Raw genomic sequence first — 23,182 nt, 5'->3', positions numbered from 1 at the left:
GGTGCTGACACGCCGGTGCGGTCGAGTTTAACCCCCGGACTCACTGCAAGGGAAGCCGTAGACTTTAGGATATTTATTAGCATTACACTTTTGAAATGTACATTCCATTGAACGAGAGCTGTAGGTCATGATTTTTACTATAAAACCATTTCAATAATTAGCTTTAGTTCGGGAGGGGGAAGTAGATAAAAGTGAAACATTCAGACACCTCAACTTGAGTAAAGAATGTGCAAATGTAAAGAGACTCATAAAAACACTTTTTACACTGTAAGAATTGAGGCACCAGCAAGTGAAATACATTCCAATGAAAGTGACTGATTTCTAGTTATCCATCACTGACTCTACCCAGAACTGAAATGAATACCTTATGCCAGCTCCAGGGGCAGCTTCCAGAGCTCAGATCTATCCTGATTCCTAATATAATCTGACACTGGCTGGAGTTTATTGCCAGAGATCTCCTCAGCTCAGCTGTGACAGCTCGGATGGGAGCATCCAGGGCCCTCTCCGGGGCTGAGCACCCCATGTGCCATCCTGTCTGAGAAGTTAATGAAATGGAGCACACAAGGGAAATTGCTTTCAGAGACAAATATGAAATGTAGATGCAGTTTTATACCAACATAGTATTAAAAAGTGAAAAGTCTGCAATTCCAGGTATCACTAAAAAGCGACACTGCTGGGTTTCCATTCCCAGCACATGTATCCTTCACTGTCACACAGAGCAGTCACACAAGGATCGGTAGCTCCATGGAGAACTTCTTGGCCTTTCTGTGTTCCCAGGTCCTAACCCAGAAACTTCTGTGATAAAACATAAAAATCTTCACATCCTTATGCCACGTGGTTAAAGAAGATCCTGAGTTTGTTTAGAACAGTTTTGTGCAATCGCTGGGACGAACAGCTCCTCCCCACCAGGCAGTCCATCAGCTTGTCTCCCGCGTGTCCCCGGAGCCCGTGCCGCTGCGGGCCAGCACGGCGTCCAGCGGGGCGCGCCGCTTGCGGATGCTGCGCCCCGAGGCGATCAGGTCGGCGTAGCCGCGCTGGTGGGAGAAGGCGTAGGCGGAGCGGCGGGCGGAGACACCGCGGCGGAACGCGCTCTGCCGCCGCTTCCACTGCAGCTCTTCCAGCAGGTACTTGCGACGGTTCCTCTGGATCTGCACGCACGCAATCACACATCGGGTCATGCATTAGGACAACATCACCACAGCTTGACCTGTTTTCATACCTGTGTGCTGCGTGCTGGCTAAAGCAGAGCAGAAACAGCCAAACCTATCCCCTACACTCTGACATGTAACCCTGGCCCTCCAGCCCAGCCTAAATTAAACCCAAACTGGGGCCCTCAGCAGCCTCACGGGGTCTCGGTGGGGTCACTGGGTCTCAGCCAGGCACACAAGGAAACAGTCCCCACTGAGCTCTGGCCAGCCCTGCGCCACTCCTCCACCCACAGGACCCAAGCCAGGCTTGTGTCACTCTCCCACCATCACTTACTTGTCTCTAACATTATCATAAAATCCCAGAATGGCTTGGATTGGAGGGGACCTTAAAGCCCATCTCGTCCCACCGCTGCCACGGGCAGGGATACCTTCCACTAGCCTACACCTTAGCACTGACACCAGCCCCTGTAAATAAGCACCTGCCCCATTCATCCAAATGACACAGATTTCACTCACTTTATCGCTCTCCAAAGGCCAGATTGTCATGGATAAGAAGCGCTGTGCCACTACAGGCAGTAAGCAAATAGCAATGGATAAAATCATGGTAAGCCAAAGGTATGGCTGTCGCAGAGCATTCGGAGCAGTTCCTGGGAATAAAAGGAGCAAAAGTTATATGTCTTAAACATAAAAGTTTATGACAAAGCTACATGAGACAGGACTGAGAACCACAAACCACCAGGACTGACCTGTGAACTGAAAGCCAGAAGGGAAGAGAACGTGGATTCCAGCACTGTGAAAGTCAAATGTGATCCCAAAGTAAAGTGCAATACTCCCAAATACTGAAAAAGCATTAACAAAAGTCCAGTAAGATGTATCCAGGCCAATCTAAAAGCAAACAAAAATGCCAAATGAGTTCATTAATTCCAAATAATGTCAACTACTTTTTGCATGTTGTTACCTTTATAGCAGAGAAATTTAGAACAGAGAGCAGAAAGTGTTCTCAGAGCACCATAGCTCAGGAAACCAAGCTTACTTGCCTGAAAATTGACGACAAATATCAGAGAGGATGCTGCTGTGACAGCAAAGGACTGATAATCTGCAGGGGCTTCTCCATCTTGCCCCATAGATTTAAGGTAGGCTCCGTATGGGATGAAGAAGATGATCAGTGAAGTTACAGCTCCATGGAGCAAACTTAAAAAGAACTTCTTGTAGTTGAAAAGTAAATCTCTCTGGCCCAAAACATAAAGTCTGGGGAACCGAAGGCTCAGTTTGTCGCTCACGTCCTTAAAAAAGAGGAAAAAGCAAAAGGAAGTTGTTGTGAATTGTTATTCTCAACATGAGCTTTGAAGAGTGAGAAGCTGAACTATACAGTGTCCCAACGGGAATGGCAGATCCCTTTCTCTTTCCAATAGCAGTGATGTGCACAGAGTAGCACAAAAGGAAAGCATTCTTAAAAGCCACAAAACCAAGCCCCTCTTGTTTCATGGACAAGGCAACCAGTGTAATTTAAAGACCTGGTGGTAGATGCCTTTGGATTCATCTGTTTTAACAACGTGGGGATACCTGGTCGAGCAAGCCGACAAGCAGGACCGGGAGACTGGAATACAGCACGTTGTACAGCGTGATGAACCAGTCCTCATAGGCTGTCTGCAACAGAGGGGGAATTGCAGGACTTAGTGATTTCATTTTATTACATCCTTCCCCTCCAGTTCCTGAGAAAACTCACATGTGCTCTACTACAGCTCTAAGTTCCCTGTCTTGGTGTTCACCCAAAGGCAGCAGCACCTTGGCTCAAGGCTCTGCTGAAACTCTTTAATCTGTGAGAAGCTGCCCCACTCCTTCCAAACCTTCCTCCCCATACAACCACAATCCTGACTCTAGTGCTCTGGAATCAAACCCAACTGCTTGTAACTAACTTGCTCAGTGCTCATCACATCCTCCTGCAGAAATCACTGGTGACAACTTCACGTTCCTGACACTTTGCAGGTTAAGCCTTTGCTGTTCCACAGTTACAAAAGCATCTATCTGCTTGTTGTTATCCCACACAAGCACACCTTCCTACCTGGGCAGAGAAGCCATTGAAGAACGAGTACCAGATGTGGACTAGTGTGAAAGCAAAGTTTTTGTAGAAGAAGTATCTCAGAAACTTGCACATCCTGATGTACGACCAGCGCCCATGGACCAGCAGCAGCCGCTGGAGGTAGCGGAACTGTCCGAAGGAGTAGTCACTGGACATGACAGCCTGCATCCCCTCCTGGCCACTGATCCCAACTCCAATGTGGGCAGCTGGGTGAAGGAGACAAACACCACACACTAGGTTGGACAAAGGGACAGGAACATGACTGGGGCCACATCTCTATGTCACCTGGATTCTCTCTCAGTGCTTGTTCTGTCAGAATGCACCTGGGAAATTCGACCAAAGGAGAACCAAGCGGTGAGACAGAGTAAGTAAAGTCCTAAACAAACTGGCCAGGCAGTTTACAAACACCCTCAGGACATAAACCCTATCCCAGATGGTTTTTTCTCACTGGGATCTCTTGGGAAGCTGTTCAAAGAGTAGCAGGTACCATCCAGGATGGATAATGCCACCAGGCAAGGGGCAGCCAAGCCACTGCTTTGGTCTTTATATTACACTTCTGTAACGCACAGCATGAGAACAGACAGGATTTGAGTCCCTGCTCAGGGAATGTCTACGGAAAAAAATAAAATAGATCAGAAAAACCACTAACCATTTCCTAAAGTTCTTCCTCAGAAAGGGAAACAGGCACAGAAGCTAAAAGCCCCATGGCAGCAAAGCAGATGGAAGAGTCTTCTGACAGAGAGGGACAGTGGAGAGACCGCAGGAGCAGGCCAGAGGAGATCTGTCCTAGCGAGAGAGCTCCATAGCTGCCTTACTTTTGATCATGTTCACGTCATTGGCCCCGTCCCCGATGGCCAGGGTGATGGCCTTCTTGTACTTCTTCACCAGTTCCACCACCATGGCCTTCTGCTTGGGCGTCACGCGGCAGCAGATCACAGCCCTGCACTCACAGGCCAGATCCACAAAGTTCTTCTGCTGCTGCTCCTTGTAGGCCTCTGCCCTTCTCCTTTTCTCAGTTTGCTTTTTCTTCTCTTCTGCTGTTCTGGGGAATTTCAGTTTAAGTTTCTTTTTCTTCTTTTTCTTCTCCAGCAGGATTTCATTCTGTGGGGGAAAAAAAAACTTACTATGTTCCCTTCTGCACCATTTCCAGTCCTACTCCAGGCACTGCCTAACAACACACCTGAGGTCATTATGCTCCCAGCATCCATTTCTGGCATTTTAATGAACTGCTTGTGCAGACAATGGAACAGAGTCCTCAGTGAGGGACACTGTATCCTGGTGGTGCCCCAAAATCTCAAACACTCAGGAGAACAGCCTTTGTACATACCAGCCAGGAGCCAGTGATGATCAGAGCCCGATCTCTGCTGCCCTGGAAGAAGGGCTCGTTCATTCTGAGAGAGGAATGTGGACTGGATCCAGCCCTGTTCCTCTGGTTTTCCAGCCTCGTTTGAAGGAGAGCACTGGAAGAGAGGAGGAAACTATTACAGAAAAGTCAAAGATAAACTTTAAGCTAGGTCAGTCCCAGACTGAAAATCCTGAAAATGAACTCCTCTGTGTTTTCACTTGCCTGGTCTCTTCTCCATAGCAGATGGCTGTTTCCTCTGTTAAGAGTTCACAAGAAAATCCAATATTTTCAGCAGTTTCTACAAAAAAAATTAAGAGAAGAAGGTATTTACTGAAAGTTCTGTCACAAGTAATTGTTGGGAGCAGCTAGAAGCACCTCAAGTGCTCTTAAGTAATTTTCAATTTACATTTCAGTATGAGAATTCCCTTTCAATACCACAGTGTAGACGAACATGAAAAAAAATCCTGTTTTTAGCTGTTTGGCTGTAAGCAACCCCACCTTTTTTGTCACCAGTAAGCACCCAGATTTTAATGTCTGCTTTGGAGAGTCTGGAGATAGTTTCTGGAACTCCATCCTGTAGTTTGTCTTCAATAGCCGTTGCACCAAGCAGCTGGAAGGGATTTGAAATACAGGTGGTTAGTAGCATTGAAATATGTTTCTTTCAATATAAGAATTGAAATGTACTAAAAATGCACAGCTCCTTACAATCAAGTTTTTTTCTATTTCCTCATACACTTTGTCCAGAGCTTCATCTCGGTGACTTGTAGCTAAACTGGCCTCCACAAACTTTTTATTCCACACTTCAAATTCATCCTGGCTTATGTCTCTATAGCACAGGCAGAGTGTCCTGAGAGTTTCATTTGCAAAGACCTGAAAAATCATTAAAACCACACATACCCACAAAAGAAAACTCTTCATTTGCAATCCAAACATGAGAGTAAGAGCATGAGCATTTGACAAGTGTGACAGAACAAGTCCAACTTTCAGAACCAACTGCAGGTTTTCATTTGTGTTAATAGCTTAGGAAAAGGAAATTAATAACACTATTGTCAGAAATAAATCATTTTTGTTTTAAAAACAGCATACAAAATACAAACATACATCAAGTGCTTCTTCTGTGGCTTCTCTCTTTGGATTCCTGGGGTGCAGCCTCTCGTAAATCACCGTATCAGCCCCTTTGCAATACAGCCTGATATTGCCACCAGATTCTCTTACTGTGGAGGGAAACAGCAGAGGTGGCACACTTACATAAAGGAGTAATTTCAGATTGGATTTTTCAGCCAACTGCCAAGTACCAAAAGTACAAGATGGCATTTCTTCTTCAGTGGACTCAAGTGCGTCCCAGGACTGTCACACAGCTGTTAGTTCTTGACTCCAGCTTCCCTTGCACGTCCCTTTTCACCCCTGAAATACAAGTGACTTTCTCCATGCAGGCTGGTGGCAATCAGCTTACCAATGACAGACATCCGCTTCCTGTCGCTGTTGAAATCCAGTATGGCCAGGACATCGTAGGTCCTCTTGACCCCCATCTCACTTATCGTGATGGTGTTCTGTGTTCGGGAGAGGAAAACGTACCCGAAGTTCCGGGCGGCCGTCACCAGGGCCCCCTCGTCCGGGGAAGCTGCCTGGTAATTGAGCTGACCTGTAGGATTGCAGCCAGGACACACCTGAGGAAACAGCTGGACACTGCTGCAGCACCCGACAGCAGTGCACACAAAGAACAGGGACCATGGACCCCCCCATTCTGTTACATGTACTTCCCAAACGGGATCAGTCCTCAGCCTGCTTCCCTCCACGGATTAAAGCAAAAACTCCACGTTTTCTGCCTCAATATCTTAATTTCTTAGTCCAGTCATTTAAATATTTTCAAAAGAAGATCCAAAAGACAAATCCTTGGCCAGAGACACCAATGCAACGAGTGGAAACAACCCCAAAAACATTAGGAGCAAGAAAGGACAGGACACTGTTGGTTTCACAGAGATTTTACAAAGATGGGAGTAAAGCAATATTAATATTCCGTGTTTTAATCGAATCTTCCAACCCTCTATTTCATATCCATGAATTCAATAGCTGATTACCTCTGCATTTAGTTTTGTTTCATTTAAAAGGGCAGCCTAACACTCCTCCCTTATGGGATCAGCATTAGTTGTGGATCTCTCCCTTGTGGAACTGGTTTTGAATTACTGTTTCCTGCTACACAGGGAAAACAATACTCACCATCAGAAGTGTCAGCCATGACTGTGTGACAAATAGCAAGCAGAAAAAAGAACTTCTGGATTTCTGGCTCCTTTCCAGACTTTATTTGCTCTATCAGATAGTGATCATAGAACAAGAACTTTCCATCTGCGTACACATTCCAGCTGAAATCTACTTGCTGCTTAGAAAACAGGGGGAGAGAGTTAGAGTTACCATAGGTGCCATTGCTTTGTTCCCACTTGCATCTCTCCGCACCTTGGCGAGGGAATGTTCCCATTCCACAGACTGGGATGCAGCGGTGGCTCGGATGAACTTACCTCGGGGTGGCTCTGGAGCTGCCCCGCTGCATCCCGGCAGTCTCCTGCAAGGCAAGCACCCACAGTCAGTGGGACCAGGCACAACAAAGCTTTCACCACAAAGTAAAACGTATCTAGAACATGTATGGACCTAGGACTGGAAGGAAAGGAAAAGGACAAACTGCTGCTCTTACTAAAATCTCCTTGTCTGTTTCTAGACTTTGTCCCCAAAGCATTTCTAGTGAAAGTAAAAAATAATAATAAATAAATATTAAATAAATAATAAAAATAAATAAATAATAAAATAATTTGCACAAAAAATTGTGCAAATTACTGATTTTCAGTTTTTCTGAAAAGTGGGAAGTTCCCACTAAAGTTCCTCAATTTCCACTTTGGAAGTGGGAAAACCCCAACAATTCAACCCTATGTGCCAGGTCTGAATTGCGGAAGTTCAGTTGGAATTAAGAGAACTTGTATGCACCTGATCTCCGACAGGCATTAAAATTTCTCCTCCTCCTTCTTTGCACAGGCTTTGCACAGACTTACCGTATCTTTGCCCATTTATGCAACACTTTTTAAAGGTCATGATGTTCTGTGTAAGGGTTCCAGTCTTGTCAGAGAAGATGTACTGGATCTGCCCCAGCTGCTCATTCAGCGTGGTGGTCCTGGCCTTGGCAGCCGTGTCCTTCTCAGCGTAGTACATCTGCAGGTCCCAGTTGATGAAATAGCTTTGGCCAAAGCGAATCACTTCCACACTAAATGAAAGAGGAGGAATGTTCTCACTCCCAGCTGCAGCTCACAGTTCCACATAATGACACCTCCTCAGGTATTGCCCTACCTGACATAGAGGGAAATGGGAACCATGGTGTTGAGGACAATGATGTATCCCCAGAAGTTGAGGAAGCCCCGGTAGGCAGGGCTTAAGTCCTGTGCGTCGTAGAGGTACCAGGAGGAGTTTCCAATCTGCTGCTCCCAGTAGGTGTGTCCGATGGCCAGCCCAGCCGACAGAAGGATAAGGACCACGATGATCTACAGGGCACAGAGAGGCCTCTCACACTTCAGAAACATTTGCTTGACTTAAATCCCAATCCCCATGTTCCAAATGGAATATGACAGGTATTTGTGAGGAGAAATGAAGCAAACCTTTCCCACAAAGGCACCTTTTAGATTTCCTCCTACTCCATCCCAGCTCAGCAGGCCAGAACATGTTGAAACATATTTATCACACACACACAGGACGAAGCTGCCTAACTTTTCATTCGCTCTTCACTTAAAATGTGAATTTTAAACAAAAAGGCTTACAGTATAAACCATGTAGTTCATAAGGGAGTCAATTTTTGTCCTTTTAAATCTTGTCTTTCCACTATTTTTCATTATTTTTGTGTCAGCACCTAAAAATAAAGAGCGAAAAATTTAAAAAAGGGAAAGATAGAATAAGCAAACACGTCGGTATTACAGTTTTACCGAAGTGGGACATGAAATACAGTTGATGTCTATAGGATGAAGATTCTTTTTCACTCTACAGGTGTGCTTTTAGTGCAGAAATATTACACACCTGCAAATATGACCATTCCATGGCAGAAGTCCGTATTCCTGATCTTACAGCCACGCAACAAAATCTTGTCAGCATCAAGGGAATAATTTGAGTCTCTCCAGGATAATGTTCCTGTAAACTTATCCAGCCGGTTATTGGGTTCTTCACATTCAACCAGACCTAGAAAATTTAAAGGAGAATGTGTTTAATGTACAAGTTAAATCCAAATGCATTGATTTGTACCCAGTATAGAAGTAGCTTTACTTTTATTGACTTGCAAACAATTTGAGCTATGTTTTAAGAGTGTTAGGTGTAGAACTGTACCAACCATCAAAGTCTGCCAAGGCACTTTCTTCCTGAAGGTGTCTGTGTGTCACCTCTAGGGCCATTTTGAATTTTAAGTTAGTCTCACTAAGAAGAAAGGATAAAAAGGTGATTTTATTAAAACCATGGATACAGGAGAGAAGTTTAAAAACAATTAACCTAAGGTACCACTACTTCTCTGGACAACCTATACTAAAGTGAAAAATAAATCCATGTCCTTCCCCCTTTCTTCCTATGTCACATTCTCCAACAGTTTTGATGTGTCTGTAGCACTCCAGTGGATAACTTTTAATGATTCTTGAATTGTGGGAATCAGGAGCTGAATACAGTTCCCCAGGTGTGGCTTAACAAGCAGACTCTGACGTGCACAATCCTTGCTCTTTTCCTAGTCAGCCCAAATTAACTCCAAGACATGCTTAAGTAGAACCTTACCCATCCAGTTCAGCTGTCTCCACGTAGCACAGACTGTTTGGTTCTGAGCTGGACAGCAGCAAAATATCAGCCTAGAAAACAAATAAATAGACATCAAAGAAAGCCAGGTCAAGATTCCTACAGAAGTCTCTAGAAACATAAAACAAATATATCTGAAGCACTTACAGGAACGAAAGTATTTTTCTTCAGACGAATGATATCACCAACTTTAATATCTTTCCATTTTGTGGTTTTGAACCTAATATCAAGATAGTTTAATAATTATTACTCTTTAATCTAGAACACTATGCACTCTATAAAACTTATAATACCAAACTTCCCTTAGGAGAAAAAAACTGGCTTCTTGGTATGCTGTGGGTTTGCTTTTGGGAAACTGCAATTTAGTTGAGGGTGTACAGCTCAGGAGTCAACCTACCTCTTCTCTTCCCACTTCACCTAGTTATGAATTCCTGTACTTCTCTCCAAAGAAGTTGCTCTTAGCACAGATTTAGTGCCAGAGAAGTAACTTTAAATTACTCCTTTAAGCAATTCTCTTCCAGCTTCAGTTAGATTTTCAGGTAGGCAGTGGAGAACAGAGCTGAACCTTTCCTATCATCTACAGCTTCAGAGCTGTGACAAAGCTTAGCAACAGGGCAACGATCATCACTTACAGAGCTCAGGGGGGAACACACAAACCTTCCATCCTTGATGACATCACATTTCCTGTTATTGACCTCACTGTCCATCCTGTGACGAGCCTGAAACCAGAGCAAAGAATGTACTCCCTGCTCTGCGTCAGGAGAAATGAGCTACACTGGGTGGGTTTTGCTTTTTATATAAACAGAACATGGTTCTTACAATGTCATCTGCCAGGTCTTTGACTGCAGTTATTCCCAGCACCAAGAGCAAGGGCACCAGTGTTGTGTACCATGACAAGGTAGTTATTTGGGGAATCGACTACAAAAGACCAATAAAATCAGTTCAGTACAGGATCATCAATCAAACTTAATTCAGGGATATTTCAAAGTGATCTGACTAGAGAAAAAAAACAACATATCAGAGAGAATTTTACGTCAGGTTGTGAATATGAACAAAATTCTGTGGGAAGAGTTTGGCTGTTACCCCACCTTGGAATCAGCTTCCCTTTAACAATTGCACTGGCTCATATATTACGTTGGTGTTTCTGATTTATGACATGAACTCAAGAAACATCTTTTCCTCATGAAATTCATGAGCTCTACAACGAGTTAATTCTAATACTGTGCAACTTGCTCATCCCAGAACTCTGCCATAGCTCATCCCAGCTAATCCATATTTGTTGCAGGTTTCTGTTATGATGGGTTTGATCTCTGCAGCAGTTCAGACAGTGCCCCTCAATTCCCTGACAGGACAGCACTGAATTGTGTCATAAATATTATTGAGCTCAAATTCCCTTCACAGTGAGTATTCTCCATCTTGCTTACCTGCAATATGAGAAGAACAAGGAAATAGAAGTTGGCTGCTCTCTTAAACTGTTCAAACAGATTCAGAGGTAAAAAAGTGATGGGGTTGTACTTGTATGTCTTAATTGCATTTCCCTGTGGGAGAAATCCAAACATAAGTCACACAGCAGAGCTTCTCCTTCCAACACAAATGTACAGTGCATATTTTTAAGATCCTAATTCTCCATCTCACCTTAAATACGTCTCTTTATACCTTGATTTTCCATTCCAAAACCCCAACCCAGTTATTCTCCCCCCCACCTCTGCTGGAAACACTGAGGAATTGTGAACGGTGGCTTTTACACCACTCACCAGCCGTTCCAAAGATCTTACGGGGATTAAGGAAACATTCACCCGACAATTAGCACCTCATTGGGATAAGACAATTTACCGCGTATTTGCTTTTCTTGAAGCACAGGAAGATTGTTCTCTTGAAGCCCGGCTGGTCATAGAAGCGCTGATCGTTTGCTTTAACTTGCCAGCTGCAGTCTGGAAGGGACAAAAGGGGTCAAAAACTGTTATAAACATGAGGGAACAAATCTGCCACTTTCAGGTTTTCTCTCAATTCCATCTTTTAAAGGTACTTCCAACTGAAGCAAGGCTGGTACCTGCTTACATATCCCTAAGAAAAGCTTTTCAAGACATTTCCGGGCTGTTTGTCTTTATTAGCAACTCAAGTATATTCAGAGGTAGGAAGAAGCATTGCTTAACATATGAAAGTTCTGTGGGAAACCTGTAGAGTAACATTTATTCACGCTGAATTCCCTTCTCTCCCCTCCTTTGGTTTGCTTCTGTGACACCAGCTAAGCGCTAAGCACTCCAACCCGGATGTCTGTCTTTCTGGAAACGAAGAGCTCAGTTCACCTTTTTATTTGATTTAACCACGCTGTGCCATGGTTTTCATTCACACCCATAAAAAAATACAAATCTGTAGTGCTCCTTTTATTTCTTCAGCCACCAGTTTTGTTTGATTGTGAGAAAACCCAGGAACAGGAATTGCATCCATCATGTAATTTTCTGTGCCCGCTCTTTCACAGGCCACTCCTTTCCCTCCCAGATCCTTCAGCTCCCATTCCCTCAAGCCTGCAGCACAGACACCCTGCTACCCACAGCCACACTCGGGCCCTGCCCACATCCAGGGATCTCATTCCCCACGTTTCAAAGCCGGCTCCCAGGAGCTCTGCCTGCCTGGGAAGGATGATGCAGGCAGGATTTCGAAATGCAGCTTTCCTGACTCATCGGCCAAGCATCTCCCCCTTTCCTCCAGCCCACAGTGATTGTCCTTAATGGGTGCTCTTCCTGGTTTCACGGGATCCTCTTCACCCATGGATGGGGTGAAACTCCCAGCGGCAGAGGCGTGGGGCCTGGCACGGCCGTGACTAACACTTCAAAACCCAAATCCAAGTGCAAAAACTTTTTATTTTCCACCCACCATAGAGTAAATTCTGGACTGACATATCTGGACCTTTCCTGTGACTACACAACTTTCATTTCCAGCACCTTGGTTACAAGCCCAGAAGAAAATAGAGAAATATTTATCTTGAATAACCAGGTTTTAAGTTAAAAGATTATAAGCATGAATTGAGAAAGTTACTAAATTTTGTCAAAATGACAGGGCATGAAAGAAAACATAAAGTCTGCATAAACATTTCTTTACCACATTCCATAAACATTGCAGTGTTGATAAAAATTATGGAAAACTGGCAAATTAGGTCTGAGGTAAAACCTGCAGGAAGGAAGCTCCTCAAAACTACCTTAAACTGTCGTGCTAGCACCTAATATTTGGCAAGCTGCTTTGGTAATTCATCAACTTTAAAGGATTTCATTATAAAAAAACCCCTTAGACTAAACATGTGACAGGCGCTTGTAAAATGAAAACACATAACAGGTGGTTATGAAACGAGAGGTGATCAACTGTTCCCACACAAACAGGAAGAAATCTGTATAAATTAAACAGGCTCTGGTTACATTGAAAATACTCATGTTGCAGCACTGAGAAAAGGGAATTTAAGGGAGCTACAGATGTTTCTTGGGCAGAGGTTCAGAACAGGGATGCCAGAAAGGCTCCTCCCACTGATGTTGCTACGCTGGCAGCAGCCACAGCCTGTACCTGCTGGTTCCTTTGAGCTCCTCCTACTCACTTTTTACCTTTCAGGAAACTCATGAGGCTACAAAATTAGCAGTGAGGTGGAAATCTGCTCTGCACAAGCAGAAATCCAGGGAAAACACTGACTGAGCACAGCAAAATGCTTGCGCTGGAGCCTGTTTCCAGAGGATTGGGTAAACAAGTACCTGAAGGTCTGTCTGAACAGTTCCCAGACCACAGGCCGTGTACATCCAGGGCCTGCCTTAATTAAGAGGCGGTCACCATGCAGCTCATTACGCAAGGAGCAGTGGCACAGAACTGGGCTGCAGGTTGGAATGAAGCTGAGTTTCGTTCTGACATTTGTTAAACTGAATTGCCATCAATTACTCTTCCAGAGTCAGATAGGCCATTCCAAACCCTACCTGACAAATAAGCACAGAAGTCCAATCACTCCCTGAGGCTTAGCCTCTGCATCCAGGATCATGTACACCCCAAATCAAGTTCATGATGTTACCTTTTTTCCCAGGATCTCGGCTCTCCTCGGCATCCCTGCTGGTTTGGTTCAGTCCCGGTTCAGCCCCAGGCTGCCGACCATCCAACTCATCCTCTGTTTCATCATCACTGTATGGCACCACCTCATCGTTGGGCTGGGAATCCTCCTCGAAGGTGGTCTCTGAATCCCTTTCCGAGATCATGCTGCTAGCACCCTGCCAGCATTTTGGACAAGTTAGGGAAAAGAGCTCACGTAGCAAGTGCTGGAAACCACATCTCTAATTTTACTCTGCTGGTGCTGGTCACCAAACCCCACATGTGAAACCAGTTTGCCCAGAACAGCACAGGGCACAGGCTCGGTTTTCCAGCACAGACCAGAGTCAGAGGGCACTTCTTGTTCCAGCCAGCCCTTCATTACTGTTCTGCTACGTGTAATTACACGCTGCAGCCCCAGGAACACCCTGTGCTCCCAACACAGGACATAGGAATTGGGGAGCCCACAAACACGTGCCTCCCAGTGGCCATTACAGCATGGCCTGAGGAGCCACAGGAGCTGGAGCTCTGCTTGGCCACAGTTGGGACACAGAGCCGGGCACCGAGCACCAGGTCAGACATCCAGGGCTCGGGTCACACAGCTGGTCCTTCATTCCAGCCTGCCCAGCCTCACCCAAATCAGCCTCGCTTCCTCTCTCTTCCCATGGGCTGAACATCAGTGTTTGTCACTGAAAGATCCCACACCTTGGGTGTCCGAACACCCGAGGACAGCATGGAGACATTTTGGCTCAGCCCTGAGCTGTATCAGAGGAGGGATGGTCTCCAGCTGAGCTGTGGCCATGCCCGTGTGCCCTTCTGCTGTGCCTCGACTCTGGACATCTCCAGCCATCTCTGGGTGTGATCCTAATCCTGAACTACACATCAGCTTCCCAGCTTGCCCCTCGACCTGCCTCACCACCGTGGCATTGCCTTTGCTAACAAACTCAGCAACCAGCAGGGCCAGCACCAAACCTGCTGACATCCCCCGCAGCCTCTGGTTTTGCAAAGCTGAATCGTCTCCCCTCCCTAATATCTCCTATAAGAGTGAGATGAATATTCCATGAGCACTGACTGTGCTGCTCTGGTGACAGGCTGCTGGCAGGAGCCCAAGGCAGGCCATGCTCCCAAGCCACAGCGCTGCAGGGCCCGCCCAGCACAGACTGACAGCCCACAAAATACACCAAACTCACCAGGCTGAGTTTACAGGAATCCACACAACTTCTCCCAAGACCCACCCAAGCTGCTGGAGGCTTCTCCCTGATGGAATTAGCCAGAAGTATGACAGCAGGTCACCAACAGAGGTGTGGAACCTGAGACTTCTGTGACAGATCATGTTTTCCTAAATAGCCTTGGAGTTAGGGAATACATCTCAAGCTCCAACTCAGGCCCCTGAATACCTCACTGTGATATTTTGGTTTATTTCTCCTCTTTTCGGTTCTTTAGCTCTTTCTGTCCTGCTAACACCTCTCATGGGGACTGCTGGGGGAAACAAGTTCCTCACACGCACAGTCCCTAGAACACAAAATGCCGTCAGATCTTTGATTGGCTCTCACTCTACAGCAACCAAAACAAGCTCATATCCCTGGCACACAGAGATTCAGCTGTCAGTCTATTAGTCTTTACTGATTAACTGCTTAATGATTAATGAACTAATTAGTCATGCGAAGGGTTAGATGAGATATCAAAAACATGCTGCTTTTGCTTTGCATTACAGATGTGTGGCTGCATGGCAATTCGTACAACGCCACCAGCAGCAGCCTGTGATGCTGACTGGGAACACACTGGGAACGGATGCCAGCGAAGTGATCTGCTGGGGTAAGGTTAAATTAACTGTAGTCACTTTCCCTCCTCAAAGAACTAAACTGCCGACTGGAAAACCTCGTTAAGAAAGGCGATCTCATTAAGTGTTACCCTGCATGCAGCACAAGTGCTCTGTGCTGTGGGCACACCATTAGCATTCTGCAGGAGGCAATGGAATGGTGCCCGGGGCTGGCCGGAAGCCTGCAGAAAAGCTCCCACAGTCGGGAGAGTGATGAGAACTGCTGTGGGACCCAGGGCAAAGGAGTCCTCCAGTGACAGCCTGACAAATTGGTTTAGAGTTAAGTTTCTTGACACCTAGTCTAGAAGAAAAGGGCTGGGATGGCAGAGCCGTGTCAGAAGTTCAGAGGAAGGTGGGGAGCGATCATGATGTGAAAGGGGAGATGGGAGGAACTGACAGCATGGAGCAGCAGAGATGCCAACTAATCCTGAGGCAGCAGGTAAGACGGGAGCACACACCCAGCAGCACCTGGATGCAGGAAGCACACAGCAGAAACTAAAGAGGAACAAACATGGCAAGAAGAGAGGAGCCCACTACTGATTTTTGATGTGGTCACTATTCTGAGGACTGTGGAAACAGTTCATGGAGGGCCTGAGATAGAACAACACAGTTGTTAAACACTGATAAAATACTCAGAGAACACTTTGAAAAGCTGGTTCTTGGCTGCATGGTCCTCATTTTCTAGTTCCTGACTTGACAACAGGGGTTTCATACTGCTTCAGATCAGTTTCAGATCAGAAAACCTTACATTAACCACTTCAGTCTAGAGGAAGCATCAGTTCACACTGCCTGGGCAGGTGGGGAGCAGTGCCCAGCTCCCAGCTCTGCCTCCTAAATTGGGAAATCCTGCTGATCCAACAGCGGTATGGATATGTGGGGAGGTAAAGGAGATCAAAACAGTATTAAGCACAGGTTTAAGTATACCTGACCTAGTTTATTTACTCAAAGGACAAACTCCACAGTGCTTCAGTCCCTCAGGTTTTGTGTCTACTCCTGCCTCAGGGCAAGCACCAGATAATCTGGAATAAATTAAACCTTGTAAAAACTCCATTTACTGAATTTGTTTCAAGGCAGTAAATAACCAAAATCAATCTTACACTAAATTCTTCTCCGGAAAGTCACTGCACATGACACTCCTGCAAGAATCTGGGGTGATTTCCTGCAAATCAGATCACTCAAAGTGCCCTGAAAGTTAAAAAATCCATCTAGAACAAGGGACATGTATAGCAAAAGGATTAAAATGCACAAGCCTCACCATTACACACCTGCTGGCCACCACAGCCTGTGCACAGCTCACACCCTGCATGTTCCTGTCCTTGGCACCATATTCTGCACAACCTCACACGCTCTGGCAGTGCCAAGCTCAACAGCTGCTCAAACCTGGCCATGCACTGTTCTTTCAGAACACAACAACATCAGTATTTTAAGCAAGAATCATAAAGCAAACTCAAACAGTACAAAAAGTAACTCAGAGAGATCCTTCTGAATTGCTTCAGGTCTCAAGGTAAAATAGGACAAAAAAGCTACAGCAAGATGTTTCACTGATTTAACTTGGCATTAAAAAAAGTACTTAAGTGCAAAGCCTGATCCTCAGACATATAAGATTTATTTCTTTACTACGTGTTACTGGAGAAGCACCCAGCATTGCAAAACAAAACCTGCTTATGGAAGGGCTGAATACAAACTCCCAAAACTGCGCTAGAAAGCCACGTCCAACATCAACCTCTGCGGTGGGGTTCCCACAAGGACCTTCTGGCAGATGCATGATCACCCCAATTACATTTTCCCTAAGAGAGATCAGTAATTATTCTGCCATCTTCAGCTGTCTCACACTGCTCACCTCACCAGTAACAGAGAGCCAGAGCCAAAATGGGAACACAGACAAAGCCCTGTAGGGAGCAACAACCAAGCAGACGCTCTCAGGGCGGCAACCCCAGCACCAAAGGAGAAATCAGAGCCCACAGAGCACTTGGATGGCTCCACCAGAGCAGAGGCCTGTATTCAAGGGGCTTGAGTCCATACCCCAGCTTATACCCTGAGAGGTTTCAGAATGATTCTTCATCCATGGGCACAGGTTTAACGGACGGCTCTAACAGCACTTGAAACCTGAAGTTTGGAATTGCAAAGACAGTCCAGGATCCACTCTTGGGTCATGATCCACCCTCCAGCCTGATAATGACCCAACTGGTACCAGTTAATGCTCCTACAGTTATTTTTAACTCCCCCAAAGCACGGTTGGAAGCCAAGGCCTTCAACAGCAGGGTATTGTGTTTCTGCTGTCCCTCAGGGATCCCAGCCAAAGGCTTTTGCAGAGTATCGGCCTTCACTAAAAATGTATTCAGGAACTCATCTCCCTGGAACCAGAGCTGCTGCAGAGAAACAGGCAAATCATAAACTGGATTTGCTTCCAATAGGTGAGATTGGATCACTGATTACTCAAAGCAGACACGAAATGTTACAGGTAACAAGTGCTTGGACAGGCAGATAGAAGGGCTTCTGAACAACTCAAACCTTCCAGCTAATCTTTATGACATTTTGAGAGGAAAAGAAAACAGCAATTAGAATAGCATGAATCAGCACAAATGGGCCAAGGAAACAACCTTCGCTCCAAACACTACTGAGCTTCAGGTAGATTGCCATGCAAATTACACGCTTAAAGCTGATGAGTTTGTAGAGCTATTTCACACACAACAGCTCCAGTCATGTCCCTGAATGACTACTTTACAGTAATTGGACACCCAAAAATTGTATCTTGAAGGGGATGATTTCCCTCAGTCATTTGTTCTGAAACACACTGGCTGTCACATGCACCCCAAGAAAGGTAAAGCCCAGCTCCTGGAATACCCCGGAGAAAGGTGAGCTCAGGAGTTCAGGTACGTACTTTGAGCCAGCAGAGCCTCGAGAGCGTAAGGTAATCAAACCCAGCTCCTGACCCTACACACCTTCCCTGCACTGTGACCCTGGAAACAGTTCCCACTGGAACCTGCCAACACGTGCCTAGCATGAGGTGACTCAGAATCACCCCCAGAAGGTTAAAATTGGAGTGATTCCAGTATGGCTGCAGATAAAATGCTCGAGGACAAGTCATGCACTCACACAACCCAGGACACCACAACATGTCATACCTGAGATCTCCACACAACAGAACCACCAAAGATTCCAGCTCTCCCTGCAACGTGAGAAATCCTTGGGGATCCTGTTCTGCAAGTGACAGGTCCCAGGTGAGTCAGCCTGGCTGCACCATCGAGTGCTGCCGTGCACCCAGCCCCTCATTTTACACGCACCATTTTTAAATACAAAGTGTCTCTATTTGACTGACAATACTACCTTAACACAGGCACCCACAACTGCTCTGGAGGCTGTACAAACTCTGAGGACTAAGGACTAATTCCAGCTCCAAGAGACTTTTTAATTGCTATTGTGCACAGCCAACCTTGCAACACCCACAGATCTTTCCTTTGCAAGGAACCACCCCAGTCCCTCCTCCGATGCCATAATGATCCCAATTACCTGCACCATCAGGAGGCAAACACCATGGTAAAACCGTAACACCCTGGCACTGCCAAGCTCTGAAAATCTTACTTTAAAAAGCTGCTCTTGCCAAACCTGGCTGCAGAGAGGTGACTGTTCCTGCCCTGAACACACTGCAGACCCGTTCAAGCAAGTGGAGACACCAAGACCCTGAAACCCTCTGGAGAGAGGAGAGAGTACAGTTTTGTGCTGCTGACAAATGTTCAAGTCCCATCTTGGGGAAAAAAATAAAAATAAAAATAAAAAGCAGAGGCTATTTTGTACTCCCCAGTGTAGCTATTTATTAAAACTTGTATGAAAATAAGTATGAAGGACATTACAATATAATTAATTTATCCAGATGAGCCAACAGGATTTGACACAAGGAAGAGATTAACTACACACCAAGAATTTAACAGAAAATCACCCCGAGAAAGAGAGATCCGCAATCTACAGGTCCAGCTGCCTGAGGCTACGCAAAAATGGTTGAAGATGGGCCATTGGAGAAATGAAATCATCATTTCCCCGTTATCTGCCCTAGGATTTCTCATTAACAGATCTGCAGGGTTCCATCATTTAAAGTCCAAGGCAAGGTAAGCTATCTTTGCAGAAGATAAGAGAGTTGGTAACCTTTGCTCAAGCTGCAGGTTCCAGCACACTCTGAAGGGGTTTCAACCTGCCCCTTAGAGGGTGTTACCTTGCTCTCAAGTTCCATGTTATACAACAGCCTATCTTGAGGTTAGTAGAGGAAAAAACGAACTATTTTTGTGCACATTTAAACTGCATTGTTTGGAGTAGAAGATTTTTGGAACTTTATAGAGAGTTTTTTTCCTAGCTATCACCCTCACCATCAAAACCAGCAGGTATTTTTAACTGGACAAAACAAAGGTTACTTCCTGCTACCAAGATTGAACAATTCATGAATACACCTTTTCTGACAGCATCTACAATGGACACTGAAGCCATTTTCCTAAACTGACCTTTATCCAATGGAGTGTGTGACTGAAGCCCAGACTGCATCACAGATGCTGGCACCAGCCTCTCACAGAGAATCCCATGTTCAGCTTGAAATCAGGCTCCATCTGCAATGAAACAATGTAGAAAATGGTTTTTTGGCTGACTTCCACCTTGTGTGCATGCAATAACAAAAAAATATTCTTTAGAAAAATCGTGAAATTAATTTGCCTTGCAAAATTTCTGAAGAAAAAGAGAGATTTCTGCTTGGCTCTCCAGACCTTCCCATGCTGCTCCCCTCCCTCCTCTCAGGGACAAAGTCACTTCAGCAAATGGTTCTTTCCTTGATTTGTTTCCTATTTTCCTTACACTGCTTCTCCTCACTCCCTTTTTTCTTTTATTGCTTTGTTCTACATCTCCCTGCACATCATTGTACCCAAGAGCACCCATGAACTTGCTGAAATTGTCCATTGTGAGGAAGAATCACTATGAAAAGCCAGTGTCCACCAAGGAGACAGTGGAGTCCTGCAACTTTATTCAAATAAAGGGAGAGTCCTCTGGGGCACACCCCTGTGGGGTTTCTCTCTCTCGGTTTTGTAGGGTGCAGCCTCCTTTTATCCCAGACTCCCGGCTGCATATTGCCCTCTTCCTTTCCCCATCGGCTGAGGTACCAGGAAGGTACAGCCTTTCCGAACCATCTACCACATATTACCCCTTGAACGTGTCATTTTACCCCAAAGTTCAGAAGTTCAGCCTATCTGGCTTCTGCAACAGACTTTGTGTGGGCCCATTTGTCCTATCACCCTAAGGTTCAGAAGTCAAACTGTCCAGGCTCTGTGACAAACTTGTGGCTTGAGGTTGGTGGAGACATTTCAAAGACATTAACACCCATACCCTGCTTGTAAAGGCATTAGAGCACGTCTTTCCTATCACCATCAACTGTCAAATTGTCAAATGAAAAACATATTTCAAGTGTATATCAGAACACGCGGGGAAAACCCAGCACACGTTCCAGAGGGATTCTGTAAACTTGCCAAAAAGCAGTGCTGTCACAGAGCTCGGCACCTGCTGAGCAGGGCTCCGAATCGGTCTTGAATGAGAATCATGCCCTTCACCCCGACAAGCACAGAAACAGAGAGGTTAAGTGATTTGCCCAAGGCCATTGGGTAAGTCACTGACAGAGCCAGGGTTGGGTTTCAGAAGCTCCTGGCCAACGTCCTGCATTCAATTACAGCTGCACAAAGCATCTCATTTAACAGAGCCTGACAAAGCCCACGCCGAGGAAGAGCATCAAAACCCCTCAGATCTGAAACGACACCAACCGACCCCCTTGCCACGTTTAAGAGCAGGCAACGCTTCATGCTCAGGCCGCTGTCATTACTCGGCCCTCAAACAACAGCCACACCGACAACAGAGCAGGGAAATAAATTGCAGCTCATTTTAAAATAGCTTCAGTGCAAGTGGTTTTTGGAATTCACCATTCCAAACTCCAAAGCAAAGGTCCAGAACATTCACGCTGTCTTATATGGCAGAATTAAGTGAGAACAGTTTAGAAGTTACCGAAAATAATCTCTATGATACCTACAAGTTAACACAGAGACAAACACAGGCCTGGGACAGTTACGAAAGCAACCACACTCTAAGGTGAGCACCAGTGCAGAAGCTGGCAAGGAAAACTTCAAAATGGCCAAATACTACTCGACTTCTAAACCAGGCTTTGAGGAGAAAGACAAACCAAAACCCACACCCAAACAGAAATCTGTGAGCAAGCCTGAACCAGCACAGACACTTACAGGGAGTTATATCCAGGGACTCCAGCAGCAGCCACACAGATGGGGACTGCTCAAGGGCCAGGTGGCCACCCCAAGTCCCAGCGGCCCTGGTTCTCCACAGCCATGCACCCAGACACCCCTCAGCCCGGAGACCAAACGCCCCGCACTGTTACTCATTACCAGCACCATCCCCTGCCAGAGCTCCCTGTGCAGTTTGGCCTCTTCGGTTTCAAACCGCTGCTGCTGACACCCGAGCCAGCGGTGAAATGCTCCATTAGCTGCTCCATTTAGCACAGCTCCATCCCGACTCCAACGAAGGGATGCTATTTAAACTATAGGCACAAAGCACAAAAGCACGAGGTAACAGGATCAAGACACCGATTTTTATGTTTTGTTTTTGTTTTCCAAGAAAGTTACTGACCTCACAAGTAACTTTTTCACTATTTCCTGTTGCAGAATTAGTGTTCCTTAATGCAGAAACCTATTGCTGCTTTTACGGCTGTATAAACACAGACTGATGAGTAATCACCCGGCAGCCCTGAAGGCTGTTTTCATCATTTATAGATATGGGGGGGGAAAGCCGGGAGCAGGGCAACCAGCCCAAGGCCACGAGAGCGCGTCAGTGCCCGGGGGGCTCGGGGAGACCGGAGGCAGCCGAGCTGCGGTGGCTCCCCGTGCCTTACCTCACCTCCCAGCAAACTCCTGCGCTTTCCTTAAACTTCCAGAATGGAGAGACTCTGCGCTGAGTTCGACGATCACCGGCCGCACATCCCGCGGGTGGGAGCGAGGGGGACGCTGATTCCCGCGGGGTTCGGGTCGGCGCTGCCGGACGCGCTGTCCCGCCGGGCTTTAAACCTCCCAAAACAACGCGTCGGGGTCCCCGCTCCGAGCAGGGGGGGACTGGGAAGGAGAGAGAAGGGAGGGGAAGGCGTTCCGGGTGCGCCCGGGGTCAGCTCCGGTCCGTCCTGTGCGGCGGGGCGGGCCGGCACACAGCCCTGCCCGACCCCCGGCCCGCTCCGGGCGCGGCACCTGCGGAGGTGGCGCTGGGCGAACCTGGTAGTGATGGATGCACCGCGCCACCGCCCCGCGGCTGCGGGCGGCACCGGCCCCGGAGCCCCGCAGCCCCGAAACCCCGCAGCCCGCAGCCCCCGCCCCGCAGCCCCCGCCGGGCAGGAGCCCCCCGGCCCCACCTGTGCCCGCGGGTCCCCCCTCGCTCGGTCAGCGCCTCCCGAGCCTCGCCGGCCCCGCGCCCGCCCCGGCTCCCTGGGAGCCGCCGCCAGACCGGCCGGACGGGTTTCCCCGCTTCTCCGGGCGGGGAGCAGGGAGGGGCCGCCTGGATCGGCCCCGGCCCCGGCCTAGCGCGGCCGCTCTCGCCGCCGCCTCCCTGCTCGGGCTCGGGGCCGGCGGGACCCTCCGGCGGCTGTTGGCACCGTGCGGGGCCGGGGGTTCTGGCACCCGCGGGAGGTGCCGAGGTGAGGGTCCTGGGTGCTCCGGAGGTCCCTGCTGCAGCGCCAGCCCGGGGGAAGGATGCAGCGAAGCTCTGGTGATAGCTGGGACCTCCCTCCTGGCGTTGTTCTAAGTGTCAGGATTGCTTTCTCCCTTCTTATTCACTGGACTGTACAGCATTACAGAGAGCTTTGGAAGGGCTACAGGATTTTAACCATTTGGCCTTTTAAAAGCTGTTGAATGGAATGGACTCCT

At 46.9% G+C, this 23,182-nt stretch overlaps 1 protein-coding gene and 1 long non-coding RNA gene across 6 annotated transcripts in view; one reads left to right on the top strand and one right to left on the bottom strand.

Annotated features, from left to right (window-relative positions):
* LOC109143292 overlaps positions 1-23,182 on the top strand; it is a 45,403-nt gene that overhangs the window by 10,373 nt on the left and 11,848 nt on the right. The window contains exon 4 of the long non-coding RNA XR_005603859.1: positions 15,141-15,241. This is a non-coding gene — a long non-coding RNA (uncharacterized LOC109143292). The remainder of the gene's footprint in view (positions 1-15,140; positions 15,242-23,182) is intronic.
* Positions 59-23,021, bottom strand: ATP8B1 (ATPase phospholipid transporting 8B1). Of its 5 annotated transcripts, none has more exons than XM_039567307.1 (32): positions 22,672-23,021; positions 22,165-22,381; positions 21,903-21,980; positions 21,662-21,813; positions 19,736-19,837; positions 13,416-13,608; positions 11,207-11,304; positions 10,798-10,911; positions 10,193-10,291; positions 10,031-10,092; positions 9,521-9,593; positions 9,356-9,426; positions 8,928-9,010; positions 8,621-8,779; positions 8,368-8,456; positions 7,904-8,094; positions 7,612-7,820; positions 7,087-7,130; positions 6,791-6,947; positions 6,027-6,215; positions 5,675-5,787; positions 5,279-5,443; positions 5,072-5,183; positions 4,796-4,871; positions 4,556-4,688; positions 4,044-4,329; positions 3,211-3,434; positions 2,712-2,795; positions 2,186-2,431; positions 1,895-2,033; positions 1,665-1,795; positions 59-1,148 (listed from the first exon to the last, which is right to left on the bottom strand). In XM_039567307.1, the coding sequence occupies exons 6-32, from the start codon at positions 13,594-13,596 to the stop codon at positions 918-920; spliced, it is 3,759 nt and encodes a 1,252-aa protein (XP_039423241.1). In that variant the 5' UTR covers positions 13,597-13,608; positions 19,736-19,837; positions 21,662-21,813; positions 21,903-21,980; positions 22,165-22,381; positions 22,672-23,021; the 3' UTR covers positions 59-917. The 5 variants fall into 5 exon arrangements, with proteins under 5 accessions (XP_039423241.1, XP_039423242.1, XP_039423244.1 ...); XM_039567308.1 differs by having other exon boundaries at positions 22,170-22,381; XM_039567310.1 differs by lacking the exon at positions 21,903-21,980.

This window comes from Corvus cornix, chromosome Z (genome assembly GCF_000738735.6).
Source record: "Corvus cornix cornix isolate S_Up_H32 chromosome Z, ASM73873v5, whole genome shotgun sequence".
Lineage (NCBI taxonomy): Eukaryota > Metazoa > Chordata > Aves > Passeriformes > Corvidae > Corvus > Corvus cornix.
Note: the sequence above shows the minus strand (reverse complement) of the source record. Positions and strands in the feature narration are given on the sequence as shown.

Bases quoted from the DNA above. Each gene is read 5' to 3' on its own strand.
- ATP8B1 (XM_039567307.1), bottom strand. From the start codon at position 13,596: ATGATCTCGGAAAGGGATTCAGAGACCACCTTCGAGGAGGATTCCCAG. The intron at 8,780-8,927 runs GTTGGTACAGTT...TAAATTTTCTAG, and splicing joins TGCCTTGGCAGACTTTGATG to GTCTGGTTGAATGTGAAGAA. The intron at 5,788-6,026 runs GTAAGCTGATTG...TTCCCTCCACAG, and splicing joins GAAGCGGATGTCTGTCATTG to TAAGAGAATCTGGTGGCAAT.